Source organism: Amphibalanus amphitrite, unplaced genomic scaffold, assembly GCF_019059575.1.
Source record: "Amphibalanus amphitrite isolate SeventyFive unplaced genomic scaffold, NRLGWU_Aamphi_draft 000023F_arrow, whole genome shotgun sequence".
Taxonomy (NCBI): Eukaryota; Metazoa; Arthropoda; class Thecostraca; order Balanomorpha; family Balanidae; genus Amphibalanus; species Amphibalanus amphitrite.
In genome coordinates this window covers 493,247-520,642 of record NW_024881519.1, presented here as the reverse complement: position 1 = coordinate 520,642, position 27,396 = coordinate 493,247, and the positions used below count along the sequence as shown (strand labels likewise).

At 46.1% G+C, this 27,396-nt stretch overlaps 1 protein-coding gene across 1 annotated transcript in view; it reads right to left on the bottom strand.

The window, feature by feature from the left end:
* Window positions 1-27,396, bottom strand: part of LOC122392460 (eukaryotic translation initiation factor 4E transporter-like) — a 309,584-nt gene that overhangs the window by 262,210 nt on the left and 19,978 nt on the right. The window contains exons 3-4 of the mRNA XM_043387322.1: window positions 27,182-27,357; window positions 15,065-15,185 (exon numbers count right to left, since the gene is read on the bottom strand). Of these exons, the coding sequence (XP_043243257.1) occupies window positions 15,065-15,185; window positions 27,182-27,357 (297 nt within the window). The remainder of the gene's footprint in view (window positions 1-15,064; window positions 15,186-27,181; window positions 27,358-27,396) is intronic.

The following is a 27,396-nucleotide window of genomic DNA, read 5'->3' as shown; positions in this document are numbered from 1 at the left end:
TCGCATTTGGTATGTGCAATGGTCCTGCCACATACCAACGTTTGATGACAAAGGTTCTGAAAGATTTGCTCTACAAGTCGGTGGTGGTATACTTGGATGATGTGCTGTTGTTTACCAAGACGTTTGAAGAGCATTTGGAGTTGTTGGATGAGGTCTGCAGCAGAATAGAGAAGTTCGGGATCCGGCTGAATCCTGAAAAATGTAGCTTCGCTCAGAAAGAAGTGAAGTTTCTGGCTCACATCATATCCGAAGGCAGCATTCGACCAACAGAGAACCACGTGGAAGCCATCAGCAAGTACAAGAAGCCAGAAACGAAGACCGAAGTACTCAGATTCCTGGGAATGGTCGGATACTTTCGACATCTCATACCGCACTTCGGTACAAGAGCAGCGCCACTCACTGATCTGACAAGAGGAGAGAAGTTTGAGTGGACAGAAGCAGCAGAAGTCAGCTTCAAAGACCTGTGTGAAGCTATCGCAAGTGATCCTGTCGTTCGACCTGCTGATCCGAACCTGTCGTTTCGTTTGACAACTGACGCCTGTTCCAGAGGCTGGGGAGCGACTCTCAGCCAGGTGGCGAACGCAGAGGAGTATGTTGTGGCGTACGCCTCGGGCAAGTGGACGTCTGCAGAAGAGAAGTACCCGACAACGCAGCACGAGTTGTTGGCGATCATTCGAGCTGTTCATCGTTTCCGTTACTTCCTGACGGGTACGAAGTTCACGGTGATCACTGATCATCAAGCACTGAAGTGGCTCTGGGGTCTTCAAGAGCCGAGTGGTCGTCTAGCTAGATGGATCCTGTACCTGAGCCAGTTCGACCTCCACATCGAACATCGAAGAGGCGCTGACATACCTCACGCAGACGCTCTCTCCCGTGAGGCAGTCGAAACGCCAGTACGACTCACCAAGACCGAAGACCAAGGAGAAGATCCAGCGGAAGCTGGAAAAGAAAGGGAGCAGCCAGACGAAGCAGAAGATGAAGTTCGTCTGCAGGAGGACCGTCTTCAGGAGGGCACCAGAGAGGTGTACTGTCTAAAGGACCAGAAGGAGGTAACAGTTGCTGATTGTTTTGTTGACTTGTTCTGTCGATATGGTGTGCCAAAGTCTTTGTTGACAGACCAGGGGCGCAACTTCGACAGTGAGCTGTGCCGTACGATCTGCTCGCGGTTAAGTATCAAGAAACTCCGTACGACACCGGCACATGCTGCTTGTAACGATCAGACTGAACGTTTCAACCGTACCTTGTGTGATTCGTTGTCATTCTACCTATGTGTCTGAAAAGCAGGATGACTGGGACCAGTGGGTACCTGTGGTGGTAGGAGCTTACCGCTCTAGTGTACATTCGTCAACCAAGTACTCACCTTTCCAGTTGGTGACAGGCTGTGAACCACGACACCCAGTAGTGTCCGAGATGTGTGATGGTTTGCCTGAGCTGAAGAGTCAGACGTATGAGCAATACGTTCGTGACATGCAGAGTAGACTTGTCAGTGTGCGTGACAACGCTGCTAAGCATGTTAGCTCGAGTCAAGAGCATAGTCGTGTTGAATCCTCTAGCGATTTCAAGGCTGGAGATATGGTGATGTTGAAGGTTAACGCAGTGAAAAAGGGTTGCACAAAGAGACTTGCAGATAGGTTTAAGGGTCCGTTCATGATTGTATCGGAGAAGCAGCCAGATTATGTTATCCGGAGCGGCCGGAAAAGTCTCTTAGTTCATGGTAGCAACCTGAAGAAGTGTATAGTGCGTGCAACGCCAGCCGTGGGACCCACGGATGCCGATCCCGACGAGTCTCGAGATGTGCATCGTCTTCAGATTCCGTTCTCGCTGGAACCCGAACCGGTGGTGCCGTCGGTCCCTGTGGTGCCATCTGAACCCGAACCGGTGGTGCCGTCTGTCCCTGTGGCGTCGAGCCGTAGTTCCGGCGTCGCAGCTCCGATTATTACGCGTTCTGGTCGGCGTGTGCGGCCACCTGATAGGCTAGATCTGTAGTTCGTGAGCGCTGATTTGTGTTGGGGGAATGTTAGGATTATGCAGCTGTTTAGTGCTCGCGTGGGCGTCACTTTCGGTGTTGTTTGCGCGAGCCTGGCGCAGCGTGGTTTTATGCGTTGTGGCGAGTCTTTGTTCTGAAAATGTAACGGAGTGGGCTACAATACATTTTGTTATCTTTTGAAGAGCAGCCTGTGTGGCACTGTGTGGGAGTACTGTGTGAGCCCCCTGTGTGACAAGCCTGTGTGGCATCAGCAGTTTTAAGCCCAGAGTATAACACTTTCTCTTTTCTCATCCTAGGATTTTTTCTTCATCGGCACACCCAACCAATATCCAATTTTAGAACTCTAGTTAGTAACCATAACAGCGAAACGGTTTTATGTAACACAATTCACTGTGTAGGTATACGAAACCTATAAGTCCCTAAAAATAATCCTATTTACAAGTTTTAAAAAGATACAGCTTATACAGCTTGGGCATATTTTTTTTTTTGCATTAACCCGCGCCGGGCAGGGGGGTGTGTGAACACACACCCCCTGCGGTTTTTCGCAGATATCTCAAAAACGGCAGCGCGGAGCGCCGCCGTTTTTGGCACACCTGTTCGTGCATCTTTTCCGCACATGTGAAAATTTCAGACCCAGGTCGCCTTTGGTTAGGTCACCAGGTCAGCCAAGTGACCTTACCTCAGAAAAAAATACGAATGCTCACCATAGCTACACCAATTGATCGATTGCCTTGAAACTTTCAGCGATTGATTAGAGCAGCATTATCTATAAAATGTATATCTCGGAATTTTGATATCGGTGACCTAAGGTCATGTCAATTTTGCGGCATCTCCGTTATAAGTCAATGGGAGAAAATTGAAAAGCGTCTGTTTTGCACGAACGCTATTCTTGACACTCTCAAACATCGAGATGTACAGGGTGTCCCAAAAGTTCGTTCTCACCTAAATTTTACGTTTTTAGGCTCTCTTGCTCAAAGGCACGCTGAAATTGGTTCGTAATTGAGCTTACGTGGTTGCCATGACTAGTAGAAATATGCTCCACAGTAGCTAATTTCTGTAGACAAAATAGTTTTTGCTTGAGAGCCCGCTTCCTACAGAGACGGCTAACGCCGCAACATAGAGGTCTCTGATACGGGTACGTCTCAGTATTTAGTCACCAGTCAGGGACACTCGACTGAAACTGCGATGATCGAAACTGTTAGCTTTCTTATTTCAAATCGTGACTCGGGTAAAATTTCAACAATGCTGGCTGCGGATACATCTAAGGCGTTCGATTCAGTAGAGCACAATCGTCTCCTTGGAGAACTTGCCTGGTATGGCATAGAGAGCCACTGGTTTAAGGACTGGTTGTCCGATCGTACCCAACAGGTTCAGGGGAGCAATACTCCGCCGCTACCGATATCGCATGGGGTAATTCAACGCTCAAATTTGGGACCAAAATTATTTTTGATATTTACCAATGATATGACATCCCACCTTACATCAGGAAAGCAAGTTATGTTTGCCGACGACGTTCAATTCCTGGACTCGGACACTCCCAAAAATCTGGAACTGCTTAAACTTAGGGTCGAAAACACGCTAGACGGAGCTCAAAATTGGTTCACCCAAAATCGGCTGAAGGTCAACCCCGATAAAACTGAATTACTTGTTGTGAAGCCTTTGAGAAAGAAAATGGATTCTCCTCTTAGTATTCGGTTTGGTCAAACGGAAGTCAACCCTTCGCCGCATGCAAAATTTTTGGGTGTAATGATTGATTCAGAGCTGTCGTGGGAGAAGCATGTGTCGTATGTCACCCGTCAGTGCTACTATGTGCTCATAGGGCTGTCATAAATAAGGCGCAAAATTCCGCGAGAGATAAAGAAACTACTCGTGGAGGCCCTGGTCTTTCCATATTTACAGTATTGTCTGACTGTCTGGGCAGGGTGTAACGTAAGGGGCATTCCACGTCAAGTGGGACAACAAATGATCATTTTGAACCTCACCTCCTCCGATTTTTGCGAAACTTTGTGAACCTAGTCATCTATATGTGAAAAGAAAGGAGACATTTTTTTGTCAAGATATGACGTCACGTCTCCGAGATACACGTCATCAAACATTGACTTAGGCAAGGCACATTATCATTTTTAAAGCGTCATAACTACTGAAGTTTTAGACATATCACCACGAGACAAAGTGTGAAATGGAGGGAATAGATCAGGCTTTCATTTGAGGATAACAATATTGACGTAATTAGCTAATTAGTGAACTTAATTAAAATTCAAAAAATAAATTTTGATTAGCCGAATGTCGCTTTGCCAAATAGTAGTTCCGTATTGCCGTGTTGCCTCCCGTTGCGCAGTGTATTATTATTTTGCCGTAAAACCGTTCTCAACTCCTTTCCCCGCTTGCTCAGTGATGTTCCATTCTCCTTTGTTAACTGAAAGACTTAGCTGAAAGATCTGAAAGACTGAGCGAGTGGCGAAAGGAGGAGACAAAGGGGAGATGTGGGGTGGGCGGGTGGAAATCGCTTGTGCTTCGCACTCGTAAAGGAAGATGGAAGATGGCTACCCAAGAGGTGGCCAAATTCCTGATGCGATGCGGGGTTTACCCATAACGTTATTTATCCATATACATATTATTATTATTAATTTTTTAATAAATTATGAACTGACTTTCGTGCGTCTTAGTACATAAGGCACTTTTGATAAGTGCGATATAGCGACCATCTCTACATCACGTACCTAGTGCCATCTATCGTCTTCCTACGGACCTAAAACTTGCATGGATGTAGATGTCGCTGCTTGTCGTCCAGCCCTCGCGACCGTCTAATGTACCGTGATCGTCGCGAGCTCCGATACGTTACCATTAGCCGAATGTCGCTTTGCCAAATAGTAGTTCCGTATTGCCGTGTTGCCTCCCGTTGCGCAGTGTATTATTTTTTTGCCGTAAAACCGGTCTCAACTCCTTTCCCCGCTTGCTCAGTGATGTTCCATTCTCCTTTGTTAACTGAAAGACGCCAAACACACCAATGCTTCACCGTTTTTTGGAAACGTAGAAACTTTGTTCTGTGGACCTTTTCACTATTAAAATGACAAATGTTAGTTAGCTGCTGCTTAATATCACAGCAAAAGCTGCTGAAAACGCACACAGGACACAACAACCAACTACCTGGTGATGCCTGGTATGTGATTGAACATTCCTGTGTCACCAAACCTTCAAAATTCTTCTTTTTATTTTCTTCAAAATTCACAAAATTTGTTCTGTCCGTCAGAAGAACTTTGTGCTGTGAACATAGGTCGCTAAACCACTGTTCTCACGCTGTTGCGGAGTGCTTGCAACTGAAACGTGTTAGAATCAATTTCTCGATATTAGCACAAAGTAACTAACACAGATGTTTAGCTGCTTGTTCGGCGCATTAAAGCAAACCATATTACCTGAAAACGTATGAAACCAAACCATATGCAAACTAGAGAAAAGAGGGAAGTTTAGTCATCATTTGTTGATCTGTTTTATTGGATTCATTTATTCGTCTATTTATTTATTTAAGATTCTTTCCAAAGCGTTGAAAGGAGGTTAGGTAAGACACCTACTCAGTACTGAGTGAACATGTTGGCTATCTTGCTCGGGCTCATCAAGCAATGTTGATATGCAAATTGATGGTATTGTGTGCCTAGATCTCATAACTATTTGCGATTGTAGTTGTATACTCTTGGATCTAAGGGTCTTCGGTTTGTCTGAATGTAAGCCGGCTTTTCATAATTGCCAGCGGGCTGAGGGACACAAGGTGTACTGGCCAGCGGGCCAGGCAGTCGGGGCAGCCAGCGGGCTGAGGGCATGAGATTGGCCAGCGGGCCGGGCAGCAAGGGCAGCCGGCGGGCTGAGGGGGCATGCACTCCGGCCAGCGGGCTGGGCAGCAAGGGCAGCCATCTGTCTGAGGGCAAGAGGTCTGGCCAGCGGCCCTACAACAAGGGCAGCCATCTGGCTGAGGGCATGAGTTCTGGCCAGCGGGCCTACAACGAGGGCAGCCAGCGGGCCGAGGGCGTGAGGTCTGGCCAGCGGGCCTACAAAGAGGGCAGCCAGCGGGCTGAGGCAAGAGGTCTGGCCTGCGGGCCTACAACAAGGGCAGCCAGCGGGCTGAGGCATGAGGTCTGGCCAGCGGGCCAGGCAGCAAGGGCATCTGTAGCGGGCAGAGGGCATGAGGTTAGCGGGCCGGGCAACCACCTTGTGTAAGGGTCGGTATGGCGTTGGTAGTATGTAAGGGAGAGGCGTATTAAAAGATACAACTGTCATTGGTGCCAGTGCAGGGCTGGCTAATCGAGGGCGAGGGGGTGGTCAGCGTGTGAGAAGTAGGCGGACCATAAATAAAACTTACCTGCTGGGAATCGAACCCGGGACCTCCTGCGTGGCAGGCGAGCATTCTACCACTAAACCACCGATGCCTAACTGTCCCAGATAAACCTGTGATAAAGTATATCGACGCAAACAACCCAATGAGAAAAACCCGGGTGGCAAACACAGACATTGTTGCATAGAGGCGAGATGTTAGCCATGTAAAGGCAGGAGCCATGTAAGTGAGAGCTGTGGTTGCGACGCAGGAAGAGGGGCTAGTATAGAGCAAATAGACCCCCGAGTGGGGCCCCGTGTACGATCGCACTGGACGTGCGGCGAAAATGGCGCGCCTTCACAGACGCCATACCGTTAGTTGTCCTCGAATAATTACAAAAGGGTAAAATACCTGGTTGTTTCCGGCGACGCACCCTCCTGCAGCGGCAGGTGAGGCAGTTGTATTGATCAAGGCGTGAAAATACACGTTTGCAAATCGCTAAATCGCTTGTGCTTCGCACTCGTAAAGGAAGATGGAAGATGGCTACCCAAGAGGTGGCCAAATTCCTGATGCGATGCGGGGTTTACCCATAACGTTATTTATCCATATACATATTATTATTATTAATTTTTTAATAAATTATGAACTGACTTTCGTGCGTCTTAGTACATAAGGCACTTTTGATAAGTGCGATATAGCGACCATCTCTACATCACGTACCTAGTGCCATCTATCGTCTTCCTACGGACCTAAAACTTGCATGGATGTAGATGTCGCTGCTTGTCGTCCAGCCCTCGCGACCGTCTAATGTACCGTGATCGTCGCGAGCTCCGATACGTTACCATTTTCTGAAAAATGGGTACCCTTCGATTTTGCTCATTTTTACATATTTTATTCTCCTATACATTAGCTACATCATATAAAAAATCCAGAATGGGCCGACGTCTACGTAATTGTCTTTTGGACTTCGTAATGTCTGGGACTCGCGTGTTTCGTTTTAGCAACCAAGGAGAGGCGCTACCCGGAGATGCTTCTTTCTACCCCAAACTAAAGCAAACCTAACCTGACCTGACGTGACCTGACCTAATCTAACACGTGTAAATATGTACAGCCCTCACGGCAGTTGCCGACTGGCCAAATGCTACCTAGATAGGTACGAACATTAGCCCTTGCACGACAGGTGCCGGCTGGCCAGATGCTACTTAAAAAACGAATGCGTGTTAAAACACTTCAGGGCTTAGGCTGACCGGCCGCGAGCCAGCGACCTTTAGCTTTCGAGGTGGGTAGGTACACTCGGCACACTTACTACTAAGCCACGAAGATAGCTGGTCATCGTAAGTCAGTATTTAATGATGAAATTGGATATTCTCCGGGCAGCGCCTTTCTTTGGTTGCAAAAAGGAAATACGCCTGACTCTCCCAGCGCTAGGGGAGAAAGGCCCGGTTTAGCCAAAAAGGTATTAGAAAAACGGAATTTGAATTGTAGGTGGGGCGGTGGGGAACTTTATCGTGTTCCAATTTCATGGACCTAGATCAATATCTTCAAGATCAAATGAGGTTAAACGTGATCAAATTTGCTATAGTGACTATTTTGCGTTTATACGCCCATAGCTCTAAGAGTTACTGCCCGATTTTTCTATTTCTTCCTTTATACGACATTTGTAGTGTTATGAGAATCTCTAGTTAATCTTACCATAACTTTGGCAGTTAGTGGCCTGCTAAGAGTAAGATGGCGCCGGCAGAGGCGGGGATCGGCCGACGCGGGAAACGTTTCAGTCACAGCTTGTGTTTGCACCCTAATAACTCAATTTTTACTAGTTGATTTTCGTATTTATTTGAACATCAGATTGCCTGTACATTTTTAAGCCTTCACACAAAATTTGACACGAATCGATCATAATCAGCGGTAAGAAGCGCGGTGCAAAGATGGAACCGTCCCGCGCCGGCACAGTCTACCATTCAGGCGGCAACGGCCGGCGCCGCGGCCGCCGCGCCACTCCGGCAGGAATGTTTGACTTTACACCGCTATTACTAGAAAAGTGGTGGACCGATTTACCTATAGCTTGCACGGGAGGATTTGCAATTCAATTCTGGACAGATACTGAAAGTTTAACGTTAATATGATAATTATGGCGTGAGTTATTGGTGATAAACAGGTGGAGTTAGCGAAATCGGCCCCTTCCACCGCCCGTGCTACGTTGCACCACTTGTTGCTATATCATCCAAAGTTATCGTTGGCCCACTCTAATTTTCTCAGCACGTGTGCCTTACGTGTAGTGGAAGACAATATCTAAATTTGAGCGAAATCGAAGGGTACCCATTTTTCACAAATAACATTTTAAGGAATTAATTCAAAATAAAATAAATTCAAAATCACCAAAAAATGTAAAAATTGTCAAATTTAACTAACATAACTCCTTATGTACACGTTTCAGTTTGTTTGAAATCAATAGCTTCAAAAATGTTGAAGCTATAGATCTTTCAAGATTGCAATACACGTCCAATTCTGCTCAAAAAGCAAAAGTTTAGCGACTTGTATCTCTGTAGCCCGAGGGCATATGACAAAATCCTTTCACCCTCAGAGGTTTCACCCAATAGCCTATAAGTATACCAAGTTTGAGCAAAATCGCAGAGGTGGCCGATTTTGGCTGTCCCGGTTGACATGGAATGCCCCGTAACGCAGAGGAAACGGATACAAAAAATCATTAACTTTGGAGCTCGCATAGTATCTGGACAGCATCGCACAACACACATCAGCCCCACCCTTCAGACCCTGGGCTGGCCCAGGTTCGAGGAGATGATTGTGGCTCGCGATGTAGCAGCAGTTGAGCGGATACTCTCCGACTCGGCACCACCTGCTCTGGCTGAATCTGTGACTCGCCGGACTCAGGTCTCCAGCCGGCATACGCGGGGAACTGGGGCTGGTATGCTGCACCTGCCAAGGGTGAAAACGGAGGCCGCAAAGCGCAGCTTTCCGTATAGGGCCGTGAAAGCGTGGAACGACCGTACGCTCACTACCAGTATGAAGCAGTAATGTTTTGATTTTAATGTGTATTACGTGGAGCGCTATTTTAATTATGTTTAATTCTGCGATATTATGAATGTTTCATGGGTGATTCATATGTCCTTGTCATGCATACTTTATTCGAGCGTTTTATGAGATGTTACTGACGCGAGGGCAGAATAGCCAATGTTTTTAGAGACCTCAATAAAGGACTATACTATACTACATATACTATACTATACTATACCGCGTGACCATTCGCGACGATTGAGGGTGATTGAGGCCTACCAGTCTGCAGCCAATGTCCATCGCTAACTGGACGCACAGTCAGCAAGTGACGCCGATGATTTGTCGGGAGTCAATCACTGCAAGTTTATCCTCTTTCCAGTCAGCCCTCAGGAGTGAGCCAAGTGGCCAAAACTGTGTGGCGCCAAAGTGGCCATCAAAAAGGTCAACGGGTTAGAAAGTTGGTAAGCAGACTTTTCAGGATGGATTACCAGCTGTTTAAGAGTGTTCTTTCGGGGTACTAACTCAAGGTGACTTAAGCTTTGCTTACTGGAGGGCACAAAACAGTCAAAAACGTCTTAAAATGGCCAAACATGAGTTTCGTAATGCCTTAGGCTAAACAAAACTAGAGGGCTGATCACATCAACCAGGTCATCTGGACTAACTAGTCCACGTTCGAGATGAAACACCCGTCCAAACCCGAAAACAACCCCATAAGGGCGAAGGAGGAGGCCTCCGTTTCGACCCGTTATGCAGGGGCCAGGGTCACTGTGTTGTGGGATTATAGGCTTTCTGGAGTTGACCAAGCTGCTAGTGGCAACCCAGAAACAGTTTTGGGAAGCAGAATGCTTTTCCAAGAACATCTAGGAGGATTTTCAGCCCTCAAGCTGAACTCGAACCGCGAGTATGAACACATTTATAGAGGAGAAAATGGCATCCGGGAGGTCGTAGGCCCATCTTCAGGTAAGACAGTGCATCAGTGCACAGGTCAAGCAAAGCTTAAAAGCGGTGCAAGGAGACTGTGACAGGCGTTTGTGGCAAGATCACATGCCAGGCACTTCATCGGATCAAAATTTCATAAAAATTTGTTGGTTATGCTGAAATTGAGGCTCGTCGAAGCGTAGCGCTGTTCCAGCCTCGAGGAGCTCACGGCGCATGTCAAGTCAGTCTGGGTTAACTTAAAGCCTGCTATGCAGCCAAACATGCCGGTTGGCATGCCGCTGCATGTATTCATGTGTTTGCCTATTAAATGGGGAGCACATTGAGGGGTCATAAACATATCAAAACGCAATGTACTCTGTTTCACATGCAAACATAATGTGAGAACGAACTTTTGGGACACCCTGTAGGTAGAATTGACACACTGAACCGGAAAATGGCAACTGTGACCCCTCGTTATGTCCCCGAGGTCATCTCAGGTCTCCAACAGAATCTAACAGTTTTTCGCTAATAACTTCTGATAGAGGCGAACTAGAGCGCTGAAAACGCCTTAGATGTGTTCGGCTCGACATTGCGGATCGACTGATATGCAACATGACCTTTTCCAGTCAGGTCATGACCTTGACCTGAGGTCAAATTTTCAAGTTGACCTTTCAAGGTCAAATTATAGTTCATTCGCTGCGTCTCGACGAGAGGAACACGATGCTGGCAAAAGTAATGTCATGGCTCTTTTGAGTCAAAAGTTATTGCCGAAAAAACGCTTTTCGTAAAAACGTTTATTTTGGAGTTTTTGCCCTATGGAGGCTAAACCGTTGACCTGAGGTCAAATCTGAGAACATTACTCAGAAAGGTCTGTAAAAGGGCTATCGAATGCGCGTTTGTTTCCGAGGCGCTGTAGCTCTATCGGTTCCCGAGATAGCCGTTGGCAGTTTCCAAAATGTTGAAATAGTCAACATTTTACCTTTGGTGACCTCTGGTGACTTTGACCTGACCAAAAAATGACCGAAGTGTTTTCGTCCTTATTTTGGACGTCCTTTCGATTGCCGCTTACCGCGTGTCGCTACGTGGCCCAGGAGCCGAGTTAGAAGGGGGGGTGTTCAGACCCCCCGGCCCAGCGCGGAATCTCAGAGCACCGGCCCGGCGCGGGTAAGATAATATTCATTTATCTCCACAGAATATGGGAAATTAGTGCTGCTGAAGTTCGCTTTCGAAGCGTCTCCTCCAGGCATTCCATAGCTCTCGTGCCATTTTGGATCACGGAACATGGCTGGGCGCAGGACAGGTCGTCTGCGAGCTTGGACGGACCACGTGACCACCTCCTCCCCTCCCCCTCACTCCCGTCCCCTTCCCCAGCAGGGCGTCCGATCTAACCGCGCCCCAGGCAGTCGGCTCGGTCCGACCCTCCCTGGTCAAGCCACGGCCCGGTGCCGCCTGAGTTTGTGCCGGGTGCAAAACTGGAGCAGTAACTAGCGCCGGAACTAGTAGTCAGCACGACCATCGTCAGATGGCAGGAGTAAATGGAATAAGCGGTTCCAGGTTTCAGAAGGAATGGGGCAGGAAAAAGCGCTGAAAACAATGTTTTGCTGATATAGCCATAAAAAGTTCACTGAATTAGGAGAGCAGCACATCAGTTTAAAGCCCTTCAGATGGTGGTTTTAACCCACGAGCCGCTGGGGGGGGGCATAAAGTTGCCCCCCCTTTACGTTTTGTGAAATATCTCCGAAACCTGATGAGCTACGAACGTGAAACTTGGCATAGCTTCAAATGAATACCTAGGCAATGTTTGAGGAAAGTTTGGTGGTTGCAGCACTTAATATGACGTCACAGTGACGTCATAAAGTTTTGTCGTTTTCCGATATGGACCGTTTCTGATGACGCTGAGCATGAAAGGTAGTGTGCCACCTTTGAAAGATTTCCCATTTTATTTTTCCTAGGATAAGAAGCTTCTGTTTTTACCTAATATTGCAAAAAAAAATCAAAAATGGGCCTGGAATAGTGCCTTTTTCGCCTAAAAGTTTTTCGGTTTTTAGATATGTATAACAACTGTAGTGGGCTCACCTGCAAACAGGCGTCGGGCAACAATCGCGAATGCGGCGCACTTGTGACAATAAGCAAAGGTCATTATAGTGTTACGACCATACGACGTACGGGAATGAGTTATCAGCTGTCTAATCGTAGACAACACAATGTCGAGCCTTAAACTGTAAGCCCGTATTGGTATTGTTTCTTTTATTTGGCTGTCGAACATTATTTATGGTTTGAAATATGATTTTATGTAAAATAATTGATATGAAAAAGCCGTCTTATAAGTTATGACCCCATTTCACCACACGCAAGTGGCAGAAATGACAATGATCAGCTGACGCATTTTTCTTGGCCGAAGTCAGAGCGCGCGGCCCGACGCACCACGCGTATTTGGAAATTCCGACCTCGACGAGCATCAGAAGCCACCTAACAGGCGTGTTCGAAACCGCAGGAGATGATGATGAACGGGTTTATCGAAACTTGATTGGATGAGCATATCGGTAATAGCGATTTCAGTGTGTGCATTTATTGTTCATAGTGGTGTGAAATGTGGTTGGGGTACGACCGACAACCCGTCGGGGCGAATTTCGCACTGGGGTACTCAAAATTTGAAGAATTTAAGACGTTTCCATGAGTTTTGAAGGTATGGATAAGTTCTAAAAATCCGGTTCTCCTTATCTGGGCCATTAACTCCATACGGTCCAAGAAAGCTGGCACACTACCTTGAAACTCAACTGTAAATGAACTAGACAGCACCCGCTGTCATCCTAAAACATCTAACTACACTTCCATTTAGTTTCTGACCAATAATTGACCCTTTATATTCGGTCCCATATATCTGATGTATCGTGAGGAATATGAGAGTCGCAAATCTATAATTTCACTTATGACGTCACTGTGACGTCATTTCAATGGGATCGACACCAAATTTGGACACAACCTCGGCTAGGTATTCAGGAAGATGTGTGCAAAGTTTCGCTTCTCTATCTCTTCGCGTTGCGACGATATCGTCGCAGAAGTAAAGGGGGGGGCAACTACATATATGCCCCCCCCCCCCCCCCCAGCGGCCAGCGGGTGGCGCGGAGGCCCAGCGGCCGCCGGGTTAATAAGCACACAATCATTTCCCAATTCGCCTCAAACGGTGTCACAGGCAAAGAATACGCTGAAATACTAGTGTGTACAGAAGCAACTGCGGGTCCCTGTATATACCTACCTATTACCTAACTTAAAGCTAAAAGCAATTCCTCAAAAGATTGAAGTACCCAGTCTACATATCAAAGCTATATCAAGAAAAATACTTGGTTCAGAAGTCAGATCGAGATGCAGGAAGAGAAACAGCAGATTGATCACTGATCAGTAACCGTGCCAAACAGAAAGTGAGGAAATACGAATAGTGAGTAGACATTTACAATTTTTTTGACAAAGTAGGTAAGGTTTGTTTGAATCATTAGTTTGAATATCTAATCAGAATCCATGAAGTGCCCGTTATTTGTGTCATACGTGAGACGTGAGAATAGGCTAAAGACCCATACCGATTCTATAATGCAGTGGCTGCCAAAAATCTAAGACAGTTGCTGGTGCTAAAATCCTCTTAAAATCCCCTTTTAATTTGAAAAATAAGGCCATATAAAGATGAACACTCGTTTTTATGTGTTTTAGTGTGCATTTAGTTCCTGGAAATACACATTTTGAAATTCATCGTCTGCAAAATAAGCATCATTATAATAAATCATGAGTTAATATGTGGAGGAAGTTTTAATCTTTAAAATATCATAATGTAAAATATTGCATACTTATATCACAAAAACGTGGAATTTATCTTAAATCAATTAAACTGTCTGAGAAGCTCGTCAAAGTACGCCACAAATTCTGGCGTGAAATGGACGCCGCTGAAACCGCAAACAGCTGATAATTGTCGGTGTTTTGAGATGTGCACAGCTGCTCACGGTTAAAATCATTCTACGGCATCCTCAAAACCGGCGGCTACCAATACCGTAAAGAGCGTGTCGTGTTTCCGATTTCACAGAGTTTTATAAGATTGCGTGCTATATATCCAGCCTTAGAGTGCTGCCATATCCATTTCAAGGCGTTTATAAGATTGGGCCCATGGGAGTGATCGGAAGAGTATCCGTCTCGATTCCGGACTGGGTTAGTTGGAGCCGGACTGACAATAAAATGAATGAAATGAAATGAGGTGGGGGAAGAAGGATATAAAAAACGCTCTACCCTGGTGACATTTACTGGCAGAGAGAGGATCAGAGTAGCAGTGCTCGTGCTCGGACACCAACGCTGAGATGAGCCACCTCCGAAATTAACGCAACCTTAAATAAATGCGCACCTCCCGTTATTAATAACAAACATCTTTCGATTATTCTTCACATGGGTTGGACAGATGACTTAGTTGAGGCAAAACTGCTGGGTATGTACTATTACATATTTTTGAATTGATCACATCCTCCTCCAACATTATTTAAGCCCAAACTAATAATATAACAATCCGTCTAGCATTCGGACAAAGTAATAAAAGAGTCCGTAATATACCTATGCGTACATACAGTAGCAAATGCGGGTCTCTGACCTACTTCAAATTTCACTGCTCCCGAAAACGAAGAGTGAGAAGGATACGAAGAAATAAGCAGACAAGAAAATAGAAATGTAACACTTTTCCGCTCAAAGGCAGCTGGGAGAGGTAGCTCCTCCACTCCGTGCGCCGGCACGCCGGACAACCGGTACCGGTAGTGGTTACAGTGGTTACGGCCGCAGGCAGTACCGGGCCGGGCCGGGCCGGGGCGGGCACTCACCGGTCGGCGGCGTCGTCCGATTTGGCGCTGGGTGGCGCCTGGCAGCCGGTGGTGAAGCTACGCCGCTGAGGACTCAGCACCAGGCAGTCCTCCTCTGCTTGCAGACGCTGCCGCCGGTCGGCTGTCCAGTGAACGGCACACGTCAGCTCACCACTCACCACCCCTCAGGGCGGACAGTGCGGCGCAACACGCTCTTCAATCCCATGGGTTTAAAACAATTTTAGAAGCATTGAAGAGAATACTTGGTCTTTATAAGGTCAGGTCAAAGCTCAGGTGACCTGAGGTCGTAAAAGGTCAAGTTTGGATTGTTTGAACAATTTTCGAAAACCTGGCGCATAATTTGGGAACTAATAGAGCTGCAGCGCCGCGGAAAAACGCATTCGATAGCTCTTTCAAAGCTCTTTCGCCAAAGTAGCCCTCAGATTTGACCTCAGGTCAACGGCTTAGCATAAACTCTCCAGAGGGCAAAAACTCCAATAAAAGCCACTTATGAAAAAGTTTTTTTTTTTGCCATAGCTTTTTACTCGAGAAAGTCATGACATTTATTTTGCCAGACATCATGTTCTTCTTATCAAGACGCGTCGAATAAACTATAGTTTGACCTTGAAATTTCATTTTGAAATTTGACCCCGGGTCAAGGTCAAGACCTGACCGGAAAAGGTTATGTTGCATGTCAGTCGATCCGTTCAGTCGATCATCGCTCTAGCATGCGCCTACCAGAAGTTATTAACGAAAAACTGTTAGGCTCCCTTTTGTGACCTGAGATGACCTCAGGGATATAAGGAAGGGTCAAGTGATTTTCCAGGTCAGTGTGTCATGTTGAATTGTTAATAGGTGTTTGGAAGTGTTCAAAATGGTGTCCGTCCAGAAAAAAACGCATTTTAATTCCCTTCCATTGACACTGGTGATAGATGTCGGACTTTCGTCCTCGTCTTGAGGTGGGATGTTCGTTTGTCTGGCCGCTATGTCTGCCTCGAGCGGTGCAGTATTAGTTACAACTGTCCCTGTCGCCTATCACCGGAGCAACCCGAGATCATTTCCCGCTGACCACAGGAGCTTTCGATAAGGTATGACGCGTACGGCGCAACGCCACCAACACCCAAGATCTTTCTAGGGACCAAAGAACAACTGACGACGGCCGGAGAAGTAACTGGCCGAAATGTTGTGAAACTAACATCTCAACTCAAGACGGGAACGAAAGTCCGACAATTAACATCCGTGATACTACCTAATGCCTCGTCTCAAGCATTCCGAAGAATTATCCCATGGACTTATAGGTAATGGGGAGGTGGCAAAATTGACCTGACCTTAGGTCAGCTTAGAAAAAACAATGCGTTCAAAGAATCGTAGCAGTGATGCAAGTACAAACTTTGGTTGTGGGTGCCCAGAGCCCCTTGGGGGGTGCCCAACTCAGCATTGGGGGTGCCCGGGCACACCCAAAAGTATACAAATCGACACCTATGCAACTCTTGAAAATATATGTGATGTTTTCCAATAATGATATTTCTAAATTTATGTGGCATTTGCATTAAAAACACGCTTAAATTAAATTGAAACATGTTTTAACCCGCGGCCTGATCGGGGGCCATTTTGCCTCGCCCCCCTGTGTTTTTTCCTAAATAGCGAGCAAATTTTAGGTTCCTTCCCGGGCATCAATTTGACACATTCACACAAAATTTCAAGTCACAGGTCACCTTGGGTCAGGAGTTATTGAGGTCAAACTGAGGTCATGTTCGAGTAAAAATGGGCGAAAAACATGACATCTTGAAACGCTCACCAAATCTACAGTTAACAAGGAATTTTAAAGTTCTTTATGTGTTTTTGTAGAGAAAAGACGGCGCTCAAAACTGCTAGCTCGGATTTTCAAAATTTTGGGATTTTTACCCCCAAATATAAAAAGAATAGAAAAACTCTTTTTTTTCGAATTTCGCAAAAACCGGAATATATGAGATAGTCCCTGCGCTCTTCGACATACATACCAAATTTTAGATCCATACCTCCTTTTTGGCCAAGTTATAGCGAAAAAAACGGTTAAAAATTGATGACGTCAAATTTTCAAACTCAATTTTTAGCAATTCTAGACCACGTAACGCAAAACAAAGACCACCATTGCACTCCCCGCGACGAGCTGCATCGAATCGATACCCATTTTATGCAAAAATATCAAGTTTGAAATTTGACCTAATTTGACCTGACCTTGACCTGACCTTCATCAAAACATAATCTCAACTGACCCCAAGGGCTGCCTGTCCCACATAATCGCATTTGGCATATAAAATGGACCATAAAACATGCATCACATGATATTTTTAATATGTGACCCTCAGTGACCTGACCTCAGTGACCTGACCTGGTATCAGTGACCTCAAATAGCAAAATATGTGTTTGACGAACATTTCCACATCGATGATTTTCAATGAAATGCATTTTACTCGATTTTACAACGCATTTCTTGAAATGCCTCTAAACGGTGCAAATTCGACCTTTGACCTGACCTATGACGTCATCGGTTAGACCGAGGTCAATGAAATTGGGTCACAAGGTAGTTTCCCGTTGGGGCTATCCAACAGCGTTTGCCGCTTGTCGCCATGTTGCGTGGTTCTCGAGATCTTAGGGGGGCAAAATGCCCCCCCCCCCCAACAGACCGCGTTGCTTGGCAGACACCATCAGTGCGCGGGTTAAATGCTTTATTAATCTCCTTGACCATATCGTAATGATATCGATATCAAAATATCAGCTGACTGCCGGCGACAAACATTTCCGGCCGAAGTCGGCTGGAATTTATTGGTTGGTGAAACTCGTGGCTCTGTGGCGGCTATTTTTTCGGCTGGATATTTTATTTCGGCGGCCGGCTGGTATTTTTTTGGTAAAACTGCCCTCAGCACTACAATTATTGTAAACAAACAAATGGAGCACCACTTGGCTCTGTTCCAAGGCCTTTTTCAAGGTCATCAGAGGCCTGTTTCACTAACAAATGAAGTGCGTAATTACAATGAAAAAACTTAAGTTTAAAAGAAATAATTACCAACATTTAAAACTTGGATTTCACGAAACCTCCGAGCATGAATTTTGAGTTTACAATTTACCAACTTTTTCACAAGAAAAAAGTTTGTAAGAAACATAGAAATCGCAAACTTTCTGTTTCACGAAGACCAAGAACTTGAAAAAACGTGGGACTTACAAATCCGAAATTCCAGTGGCAATGACGTTTAGAATTTTGCTATTTTTGTGCAATAATGCAAAGCAATCAATTATTTAAAACAAATATGATATGCTGAATCATTATATACTCCTTTTTACTTAACACAATCCCTATGAACCAGCTACGAGCAATATTCAAGCATCGTCATGTTATGTCATTCGTGCGCCATACTTGCATTCAACAGTCTTCTGCTGTTAAATGTTTTGCGTGTTTTTTTCAATAATAGCATAGATATAAAAAAATAATAGGATATTGTGAACTATGATTTACATCATTTTGTAACAGCATCGTTACTTATAATTTAATAATGCAATTTTGGACATGAAAAATAGACATAATTTGATGAAAAGAAGCAATATATGTAACGTTACAGTTTTTGATAATAAAAAAACAATTTTGCTGTTTACAAGATGATTTGTAAACTCTTTTTATTGGAGGTGCCGCTGGTGTTGAAGTTAAGTGAAATTGGATTCTACAGAGTTAGCAAAAATACTTATGAATGGTAAAGTTCAACACTTGCAATCGCAAGTTTTTAGTGAAACAGGCCTCTGGTGGTTTTTTTTTACTCTTGTACGTCGTTTTGCGCGCGTACGTCTTGTACGCGCCCTGCTGGGGGGGAGGGCAGATTCTGCACCCCCCCCCCCTGTCTAACTTCCGAAGGTCGTAAAAAGACGGGGAAAACGGAAATCGACAAACTCTCAACAAGGAGGACCTTAAGAGCCTATTTGTTTTTTGCTTAAGTAGGTCAGATGTCAGGTCAAGGTCAAGTCAAGTGTACAAAATGCAAGTTTTTACAGCATCAGCCTTGCACCGTAGTTGCCGAATAATGGACTGAGACTGATTGCCCAAAACGTGTTTTTAGGCCACCAAGACAATATTCGTTGCATACAATATCATGCAAAGGTCAAAGTCAAGGTCAGGTCAGGACACCAAAAACGAAATATAGAAAAGGGCATGTGCGACACATGTTTTATGGGTCATTTTATTCATAGAATTCGATTGGCACACTCAATAAGTGATAAGGACCACATCTGGATAAATTTCAGGCCGAGGTCAGGTCAAGGTCAGGTCAAGTGAGGTCAAACTTTAAAGTTGGTTTGTTAAGACCTAAAAAGGTGCCTATAAAAGGTGACTATCTGATGCAGTTTTGCACGGCAAATCAAATGGTGCCATTTTTGTTTCCGTACGAGGTCTAGAACTTCAAAAAAAAATTAAAAAAAAATATTTCGTGACGTCACAAAATTTTGAATAACTCCCACATTTTCGGACCGATTATTCTAGAAATTGGTATGTAGGTGCACATAGACCACTTCTCTGGCATATATTCAGTTTTTTCGTTACACTCAAAATTTTGGATTTTATAATTATTTTTCCAAAACGTCAGTTTTTAAGAAAAAAGGGCCAAAATCCAAGATTTTCCAAAAACCGAGATAGCCATTTGATAGACAAAGTAGAATCACGGATAACCTTTTTTTTGTTACATCTTGATTCCTTTAAAAATGAAGATGTTAGCGGCGTTTGAAGTTTTGCCGTTTTTGAGGCGAAAATGGCGCGACATGACGTCACTTAACCCTCGCATGTGTGCGGCGTTTGCCAGCTTCTAATGTGTAGGGGGGGGGGGTCGGTTGGACCCCCCCTTGCCGTTTGGCCCCTGATCGAGCTAGAGCTTCGCGGAAAAAACGAGCGTGTTGCCCGTGACGAGAGGAAGCCGATGATACTCAATTTTAAGGTCCTAGGTCATTGGTTGACCTTCCAGGTCAGGTCAATGACCCAAAGTCGGGAAAATCGGGACCTGTTAGAAAGTCGTAAAGTGTGGCTGCTAAGGAGTTTTTCGGGGTGCTGATCACGAATATCGTGTTAGTTTTGATCACAGATGATGTCTTGAAGCATTTAGACCAGGTCGGGTCAGGTCAGGTCAGGTCAACCAGTAGGCGTCGTGACGGGTATTCGTAGTACGTGTCAACCGCCTCTGACAGCTTCGTAACATGTTACGAAGTCACCAAAACTACTTCGTAAATGTTCAAATGGTTGCTAAATTCGAATTCAGCTCCAAAAACTAGCCTAGAAACATGTAAACTCGAAAAAGTGACCCGAGGTCACCCGAGGTCACCAAAGGTCAATGACCTGACCTGACCTTCAGGTGACCTTGACACACACGGGAGTAACATCAAATCACATGTTTGAGCGTTTGAAACCACGAAAAGCTTGCAAACACGCGGCTAGTGCGAGCCGACATACGCGAAATCGCGATTCCGGCCAAACATGGTCTCGGAAAAGAGGTCACAGGTCAAAGGTCATTTGGGTCAGGGTCATGAAATTTTCAGGGTAGGTGTCAAATTGATCAATGCGAGGGTACTGAAAGTTTCGTCGCGATCGGCCGCTTTTTACGCGAGTTATTCGCGAAAAACCATGGGGGGGTCCATCCGACCCCCCCCCCCCCTACACATGCGAGGGTTAAATGTAATTTTCTCAACAACAACAAAATCCGACGGATTTCGCTCAAATTTTCAGGTAAGGTGTTAAATTGAAGTATGATCAGGTACTGAAAGTCTGGCGTCGCTGGCGTAACGCGTTTAGAAGTTATTGGCGAAAAACGGTAGGGGGCAGATTCTGCCCCCCCCCCCCCCCTGGAGAGCTTGGTGCTAAGGGACAGTTGCGCGCGAAAACTTTGAGTCATATTAAGCTCCTAATTTGATAAGTTTAAATAAAAACTTGAATGTGGTAGTTAACACTGTTTTGTTCTTGACTGTATGACAAAATGGCATGGTTTTTGATGCAAATGATTTGGTTCAGAAATGGTTTTCAAAATCATGATACATTTTCACAAAATTGAAACATCTCCAAAACTCTGTGTGTACAGTCGGGTACAGGATGATGGTCCACTACTCTTTATCCACCGGGTTCCTATGGCTCAGCATTGGCAGCAGCCGCCTGGTACCGGTAGGCTGTGCCGCATGACCCGAGAGTGAATTGGCACAGCCTACCCACACTGTATGACACCGGCTCGGGTCGCCTGGTAGAGCGCTTTGACCGGACGCTGCGTCACACCGGCTGGGGGGGGGGGGAGGGTCAGGCCTGCCGATTTGGATCGGCTCGGTGGATGAGGCGGGCTGGAGTGTGGTGTGGGGAGGGGGTGATGTGGGGAGGGAGTGAGCGGACCTGGGACTGGGCGTGTGTGGTCACTTGTCGCATAGATCCATCGTATCCCCCCTCCAAAAATTCGTTTTAGAGATATTCACAAAACCCATGCCCACAAATGGGTGCACGCGTCCGAGTTTCCGTGAAAATTTCACCGCCATAGCCCTCACCGTCCGCGAGCAATAGCCTGTTTTTGCCAATTCTAATGTTAAAGGCAGTGTGCCAGCTTTCCTGGACCGTATGGAGTTAATGGCCCAGATAAGGAGAACCGGATTTTTAGAACTTATCCATACCTTCAAAACTCATGGAAACGTCTAAATTCTTCAAATTTTGAGTAGGTACCCCAGTGCGAAATTCGCCCCGACGGGTTGTCGGTCGTACCCCAACCACATTTCACACCACTATGAACAATAAATGCACACACTGAAATCGCTATTACCGATAGGCTCATCCAATCAAGTTTCGATAAACCCGTTCATCATCATCTCCTGCGGTTTCGAGCACGCCTGTTAGGTGGTGCGGTAGACCGCGCCCAAAGCCAGGGCCCCGGTAACGTGAGGTAGCCGAGTCGGGGCAGCGTGCGCTGACCCAAGCCGGGGCCGCGCGTCCTCCCGGTGTCATGTGATAGCCCGGGGCTGCCTTCGGGGATGCGGTAGACCGCGCCCAAAGCCGCGGCCCTGGCTTGGGTCAGCGCACGCTGCCCCGACTCGGCTACCTCACGTTACCGGGGCCCTGGCTTTGGGCGCGGCTTCTGCTCATACTTTGTGGTGCGGTGGTGGTGCGTCGGGCCGCGCGCTCTGACTTCGGCCAAGAAAAATGCGTCAGCTGATCATTGTCATTTCTGCCACTTGCGTGTGGTGAAATGGGGTCATAACTTATGAGACGGCTTTTTCATATCAATTATTTTACATAAAATCATATTTCAAACCATAAATAATGTTTGACAGCCAAATAAAAGAAGCAATACCAATACAGGCTTACAGTTTTAGGTTCAACATTGTGTTGTCTACGATTAGACAGCTGATAACTCATTCCCGTACGTCGTAACTCTATAATGACCTTTGCTTATTGTCACATTAGCGTCGCATTCACGATTGTTGCCGACGCCTGTTTGCAGGTCAGCCCACTACAGTTGTTATACATATCGAAAAACCGATAAACTTTTAGGCGAAAAAGGCACTATTCCAGGCCCATTTTTGATTTTTTTGCGATATCAGGTAAAAACAGAAGCTTCTTATCCTAGCAAAAATAAAATGGGAAATCATTGAAAGGTGGCACACTACCTTTAACACTATGGCGCACGTGAGCACGCGCCAAGGGCGCACCCCCGGCCGCACCATGTCCAAAAGTCAATACGACCTACGTGTAAAGGCGGCCCATATTTCTGTAAAATTTCACGGCCGTACGTCAATGGACGCCGCCGCTATAAGCGCTACAAAGTGACTACGTCGCACACGGCGGCGGCGGCGGCGGCTGATTATTTAGGATTTATGTTACGAGTATTGACTAGAGGTACAGGTTTACGCGATAACTGTACAGGTTTACGCGATGTTTTGATTTATTGCATTTTACAGATGCATTAGTTTGAATGAATAACCTGCATTTTGATGCAGGTTATTCCAAATCTTCCCATATTTGGGAAGATTTGGGTCGTTGTTTTTAGTTGAACTGTAAGGTTTAATGGTGATAGTTGCGGGGTGTCCAAGTCTTTTGTATTATGTTAGCCCCTTTTTAAACTCAACCCGACCCCTACCCTACCCCACCCTACCTCTACCCCTACTCTACTCCTACTCTACCCTACTTCTAAACTACCACTACCCTACTCCTACAATACCCCTACCCCTACACATGCACTACTCCTACTCCTACACTACTCCTATTCCTACAATACCCCTACTCCTACACTACACTACACTACACTACACTACACTACACTACACTACACTACACTACACTACACTACACTACACTACACTACACTACACTACACTACACTACACTACACTACACTACACTACACTACACTACACTACACTACACTACACTACACTACACTACACTACACTACACTACACTACACTACACTACACTACACTACCCTACCCTACCCTACCCTACCCTACCCTACCCTACCCTACTCTACCCATACTCGACCGAAGCGCTATACCGAGTTTGAGCGCAATCGACCCAGCCGTTCTTGAGATAAAAAAATCGGCTCCGCTGGACGTGCGCACGTGCAAACTACTGTTAACGCCAGACCCCTTGAGACCCTAATTTTTCGCGATTACTTTTAAATGCGTGAAGGAATTTCAACCAAGCTCAGGACATGGCCGTTTCAAGACAGGCCGAAACTTTTACAATTTAGATATTTTATCGCCATTTCAATATTTCAGGCACTTGTCATTGACTCGTAACGTTAAATTTCGAGCAAGATTTTCATCCGGTGTGTAGAGGCTATCACCAGTCAGTGTGCGATACGTTATGACGTCACAGCTAAGCCCCGCCTCCGTGGTTTTGGCCTGCGGCGGTTTCGGGCCGGCGCGCGGTCACTCGCGCTGTGGCGGGGAGCGGGGACGGTCGAGCGGTACCGAAAGCCGGCGGAGTTGTGCGTAACGTCTTGTTTGACAGTGCCCAAAGAGCGACATGATGACTGAGGAGCCATAAATGCTCAATTCGCATTGCTTCTACAATGCTGATATGTTCGTTTATATATTTTTTCACCTGTATTTAAAGCCTATGGCGTTGCAGATAATGCGATAATGGGATGTCGGATGTCACCAAGTAGCTGCCGATTTGTGCATCGCTATGCAACCATCGAACAACGCAATAATAAGTTAATTGCCTGAGCTTCACATCATACGGCTCGCTCGTATTTCAAACAGATACCCTACATCGAAAATCGTATTTGTTAGGAATCGTTAACGTTTGTTCGAAGCACGACTGAGTAGTAGGTTGAGGAGTGATGGTCCTCTTGGTCCTATATACAAGAGTCAACAAGAGCCTAACATTTACTTGACCGTCTGCTGCAATTGACTCATAGCACGTGAAGCATCAGCGAAATTCATAGTCCTTCACAGATGGCAGGGGTGTCGTTTGTACAGAGGTCGCTGATGGGCACGGGTCAATGCCGCAGTCGTGGGCGGAGCCTAATGTCATATGACGTAGAAAGCCTCTATCCAGGATGGAAAAACAGTTAACATTACGAGTCAATGACAAGTGCCTGAAATATTGAAATGGCGATAAAATATCTAAATTGTAAAAGTTTCGGCCTGTCTTGAAACGGCCATGTCCTGAGCTTGGTTGAAATTCCTCCACGCATTTAAAAATAATCGCGAAAAATTAGGGTCTCAAGGGGTCTGGCGTTAACAGTAGACTCCAGTACCTACACTTGGCCAGCCCAAGGCCATCTAAAGAAGGTACAGTCACTCCCCCGCCGACCAATCAGAGACAGATCCTTACAACGTATCCCTCTATCCCTCTGTCCCTTAACCCTCGCCCGCACATGGGGGGGGTTGCCACCCCCCCCCCCCCCAGGTAGTCTTTCTACTCTGCACTCGACATTTTTAGAGCTAGAAGGCTGATTTTTCGTATAGCTGCTCCTCTATCCTTTCTTGATGTCCACTGAAAATTTCAAGTTTCTGTGATTTTTGGTTTCGGAGATATGACCTTGTTTTTCAGGTCATGTCATGACCCAAATGGCCAATTCTCAACATCTTGCGTTTGCCATGGGCCTTGTGGGCTTTTGACACTCTGATTTCGGCCTTTTTTGCCAGTCTTACCTCCCACCTATCATGGAACATGTTGTTCGACGATGTACAGGGGTCAAGGTCAGGGTCAAGGTCAACCTAGGTCATCTAAGATAATTGCGTTTTAGGCAAGCTGAATTTACTTTTTGTTATGTTTTTGACTGCATTTTTGGTAAAAGCTTCTCAGATCATGATTTCCTGTAATATGGACCCAAAAACAATCGGTGCACACATCAGTATACACACAGACACACACAGACATACAAACACATATAATTGACCTTGACCTAACTTGACCTGAAATGACCTCAGCAGCAAAATTCTGGTCGGGTAGTGTGACAAAGAGGTTCTAGCTGGCTTGGCACCAGAAAACAGCATCGTCATCGGTATTTGATAAGCAGCGCACTTGATATCCAACGGTGACCCAAAACAGCAACATTTTTTAGTTTGACCTGACCTGGAAGGTCAATGACTGACCTGAGGAGGTAAAACTGGGTATCATTGGATTCGTCTCTTCCCAAAGAATCTTTTTGGTCTTTACCGCTAAGCTCTATCTCCAACAGGAACGAAATGGCGCGGGGGATGGCAACCACCCCCCCCCCCCATGTGCGTTCTAGGATGGGAAAATGGCATGTGCGGGCGAGGGTTAACAACGTAAAAATGACTAACTTCATTTGAAGATTATTGATGGCTCTCTACACATACCGCTCAACCGTCGATGTCAATGGAAGGCCCAACCAATTTTCTAGCGACAAAAAAGAGCAGCAATATGCTAAGAAATGACCAGTTTTAAAGATATAGACGATTTAAAAAACCTCTGCAGTAGCAGGAAAGCAACGTAAAACGCATCGAGCTTATACTTTTACTATGAAGAAACATTTTTTTCAGTAAGTTTCTTTTTCAGAAAAGTATCGATTTCATTAGTATTACAACTTTTTTATTATTTGTAACTTCATTTAAAAAAAGAAAAAATATTTTCAAAAAATGGCAGCTGTTGGCAAGAAGCTTGGGAGTTGGGAGCGGTTGTGGCGCACCGCGTCATTATTGTCCTGAGGCCCCCTTAGGAGGTCATCAAAAGTGGAGTGACAGGGGCCTGGGCCAGCCACCCTTTCTAAATGCCTATGTGTACCAAATTTGAACGAAATCGGCCCAGCCGTTCCTGAGATGTAGGATTATTCCCTTGCACGTGCGCACGTGCAACAGCACCCCACCCATGGAAATGCATCCGTCGGTGATGTCCTACCGACTGTCGAAGTTTCAGCACAATCGGCTCAGTAATGGCCGAGATATTGCAAAAATGAATTTATCTTATTTTTGGTGAATCCCGTGGCGAGCGGTGCCATGCGTCGGCGTTCGTTGTCAAAGTTCAATGACCTGCCGGCTCTGATTCTTTTCACTCAGTTTTGCAAGCGAACAACTGAGCCTAAAGCACGTGTTTTCTGCTCGGCGCCGGTCGCGGCCCCACCACGAGCGCACCGCTGAATCCACACACTCGTACATTAATACTACAAATGAGTGCACGCGTCTAATTTGGCGTGAAAATTTCACCCCTGTAGCCCTCGCCAATCCCGAGCAATTGCGTGTTTTGCACAGGGGTGAGGATTCCAGGGGGCCCACCTACCTACCAAATTTGGTGTTTCTAGGTGCCATAGGAGCCAACCGCGAGGGAAGAGTCGCATCGACCCCCCCCCCCCCTGCCAGGCCGTGTTATGAAAAATGCTCTGCCAGGGCGAGGGTTAAAGCGATCGTTCAATTCAATCAGTGAAGCTATGACGAGCATTCTAACATTTGCTGAGGCGAGATCACTTAACGTGACCTGGAAACCTGACCTTGAGTGACTGGTCTGAAATGTTCACAACATGTACGGAAAAGAACACTGAATAAGTGTGACAAAAACCACAAATCCAGCCCCCCTCCCCCCGCGGATAAACTCTTCACACCACGGCACCTGATGCTGCTACTGCACTCAAAGTACTCAAAGCGTCATACACATAGGATAAACTGATGCCAATTTCCAACCCTGGCACTCACCCGGAGCCTTCTTGTGCTGGCTGACCGGCACGGTGGTGGCGGCGGCGGCGGCGGCGGCGGCGGTGGTGTCGGCCTCGTCTGACGCCGTGCCGCCCGTCTCGCGACCGACCGGCGCCGACACCTTCTTGTGGCGACCGTGTGCAGTTGGCTTCGCGGTGCCCCTCAGACAGGACAGGCTGGCCACACAGCCGGCACGTCAGTTACAACACACCACG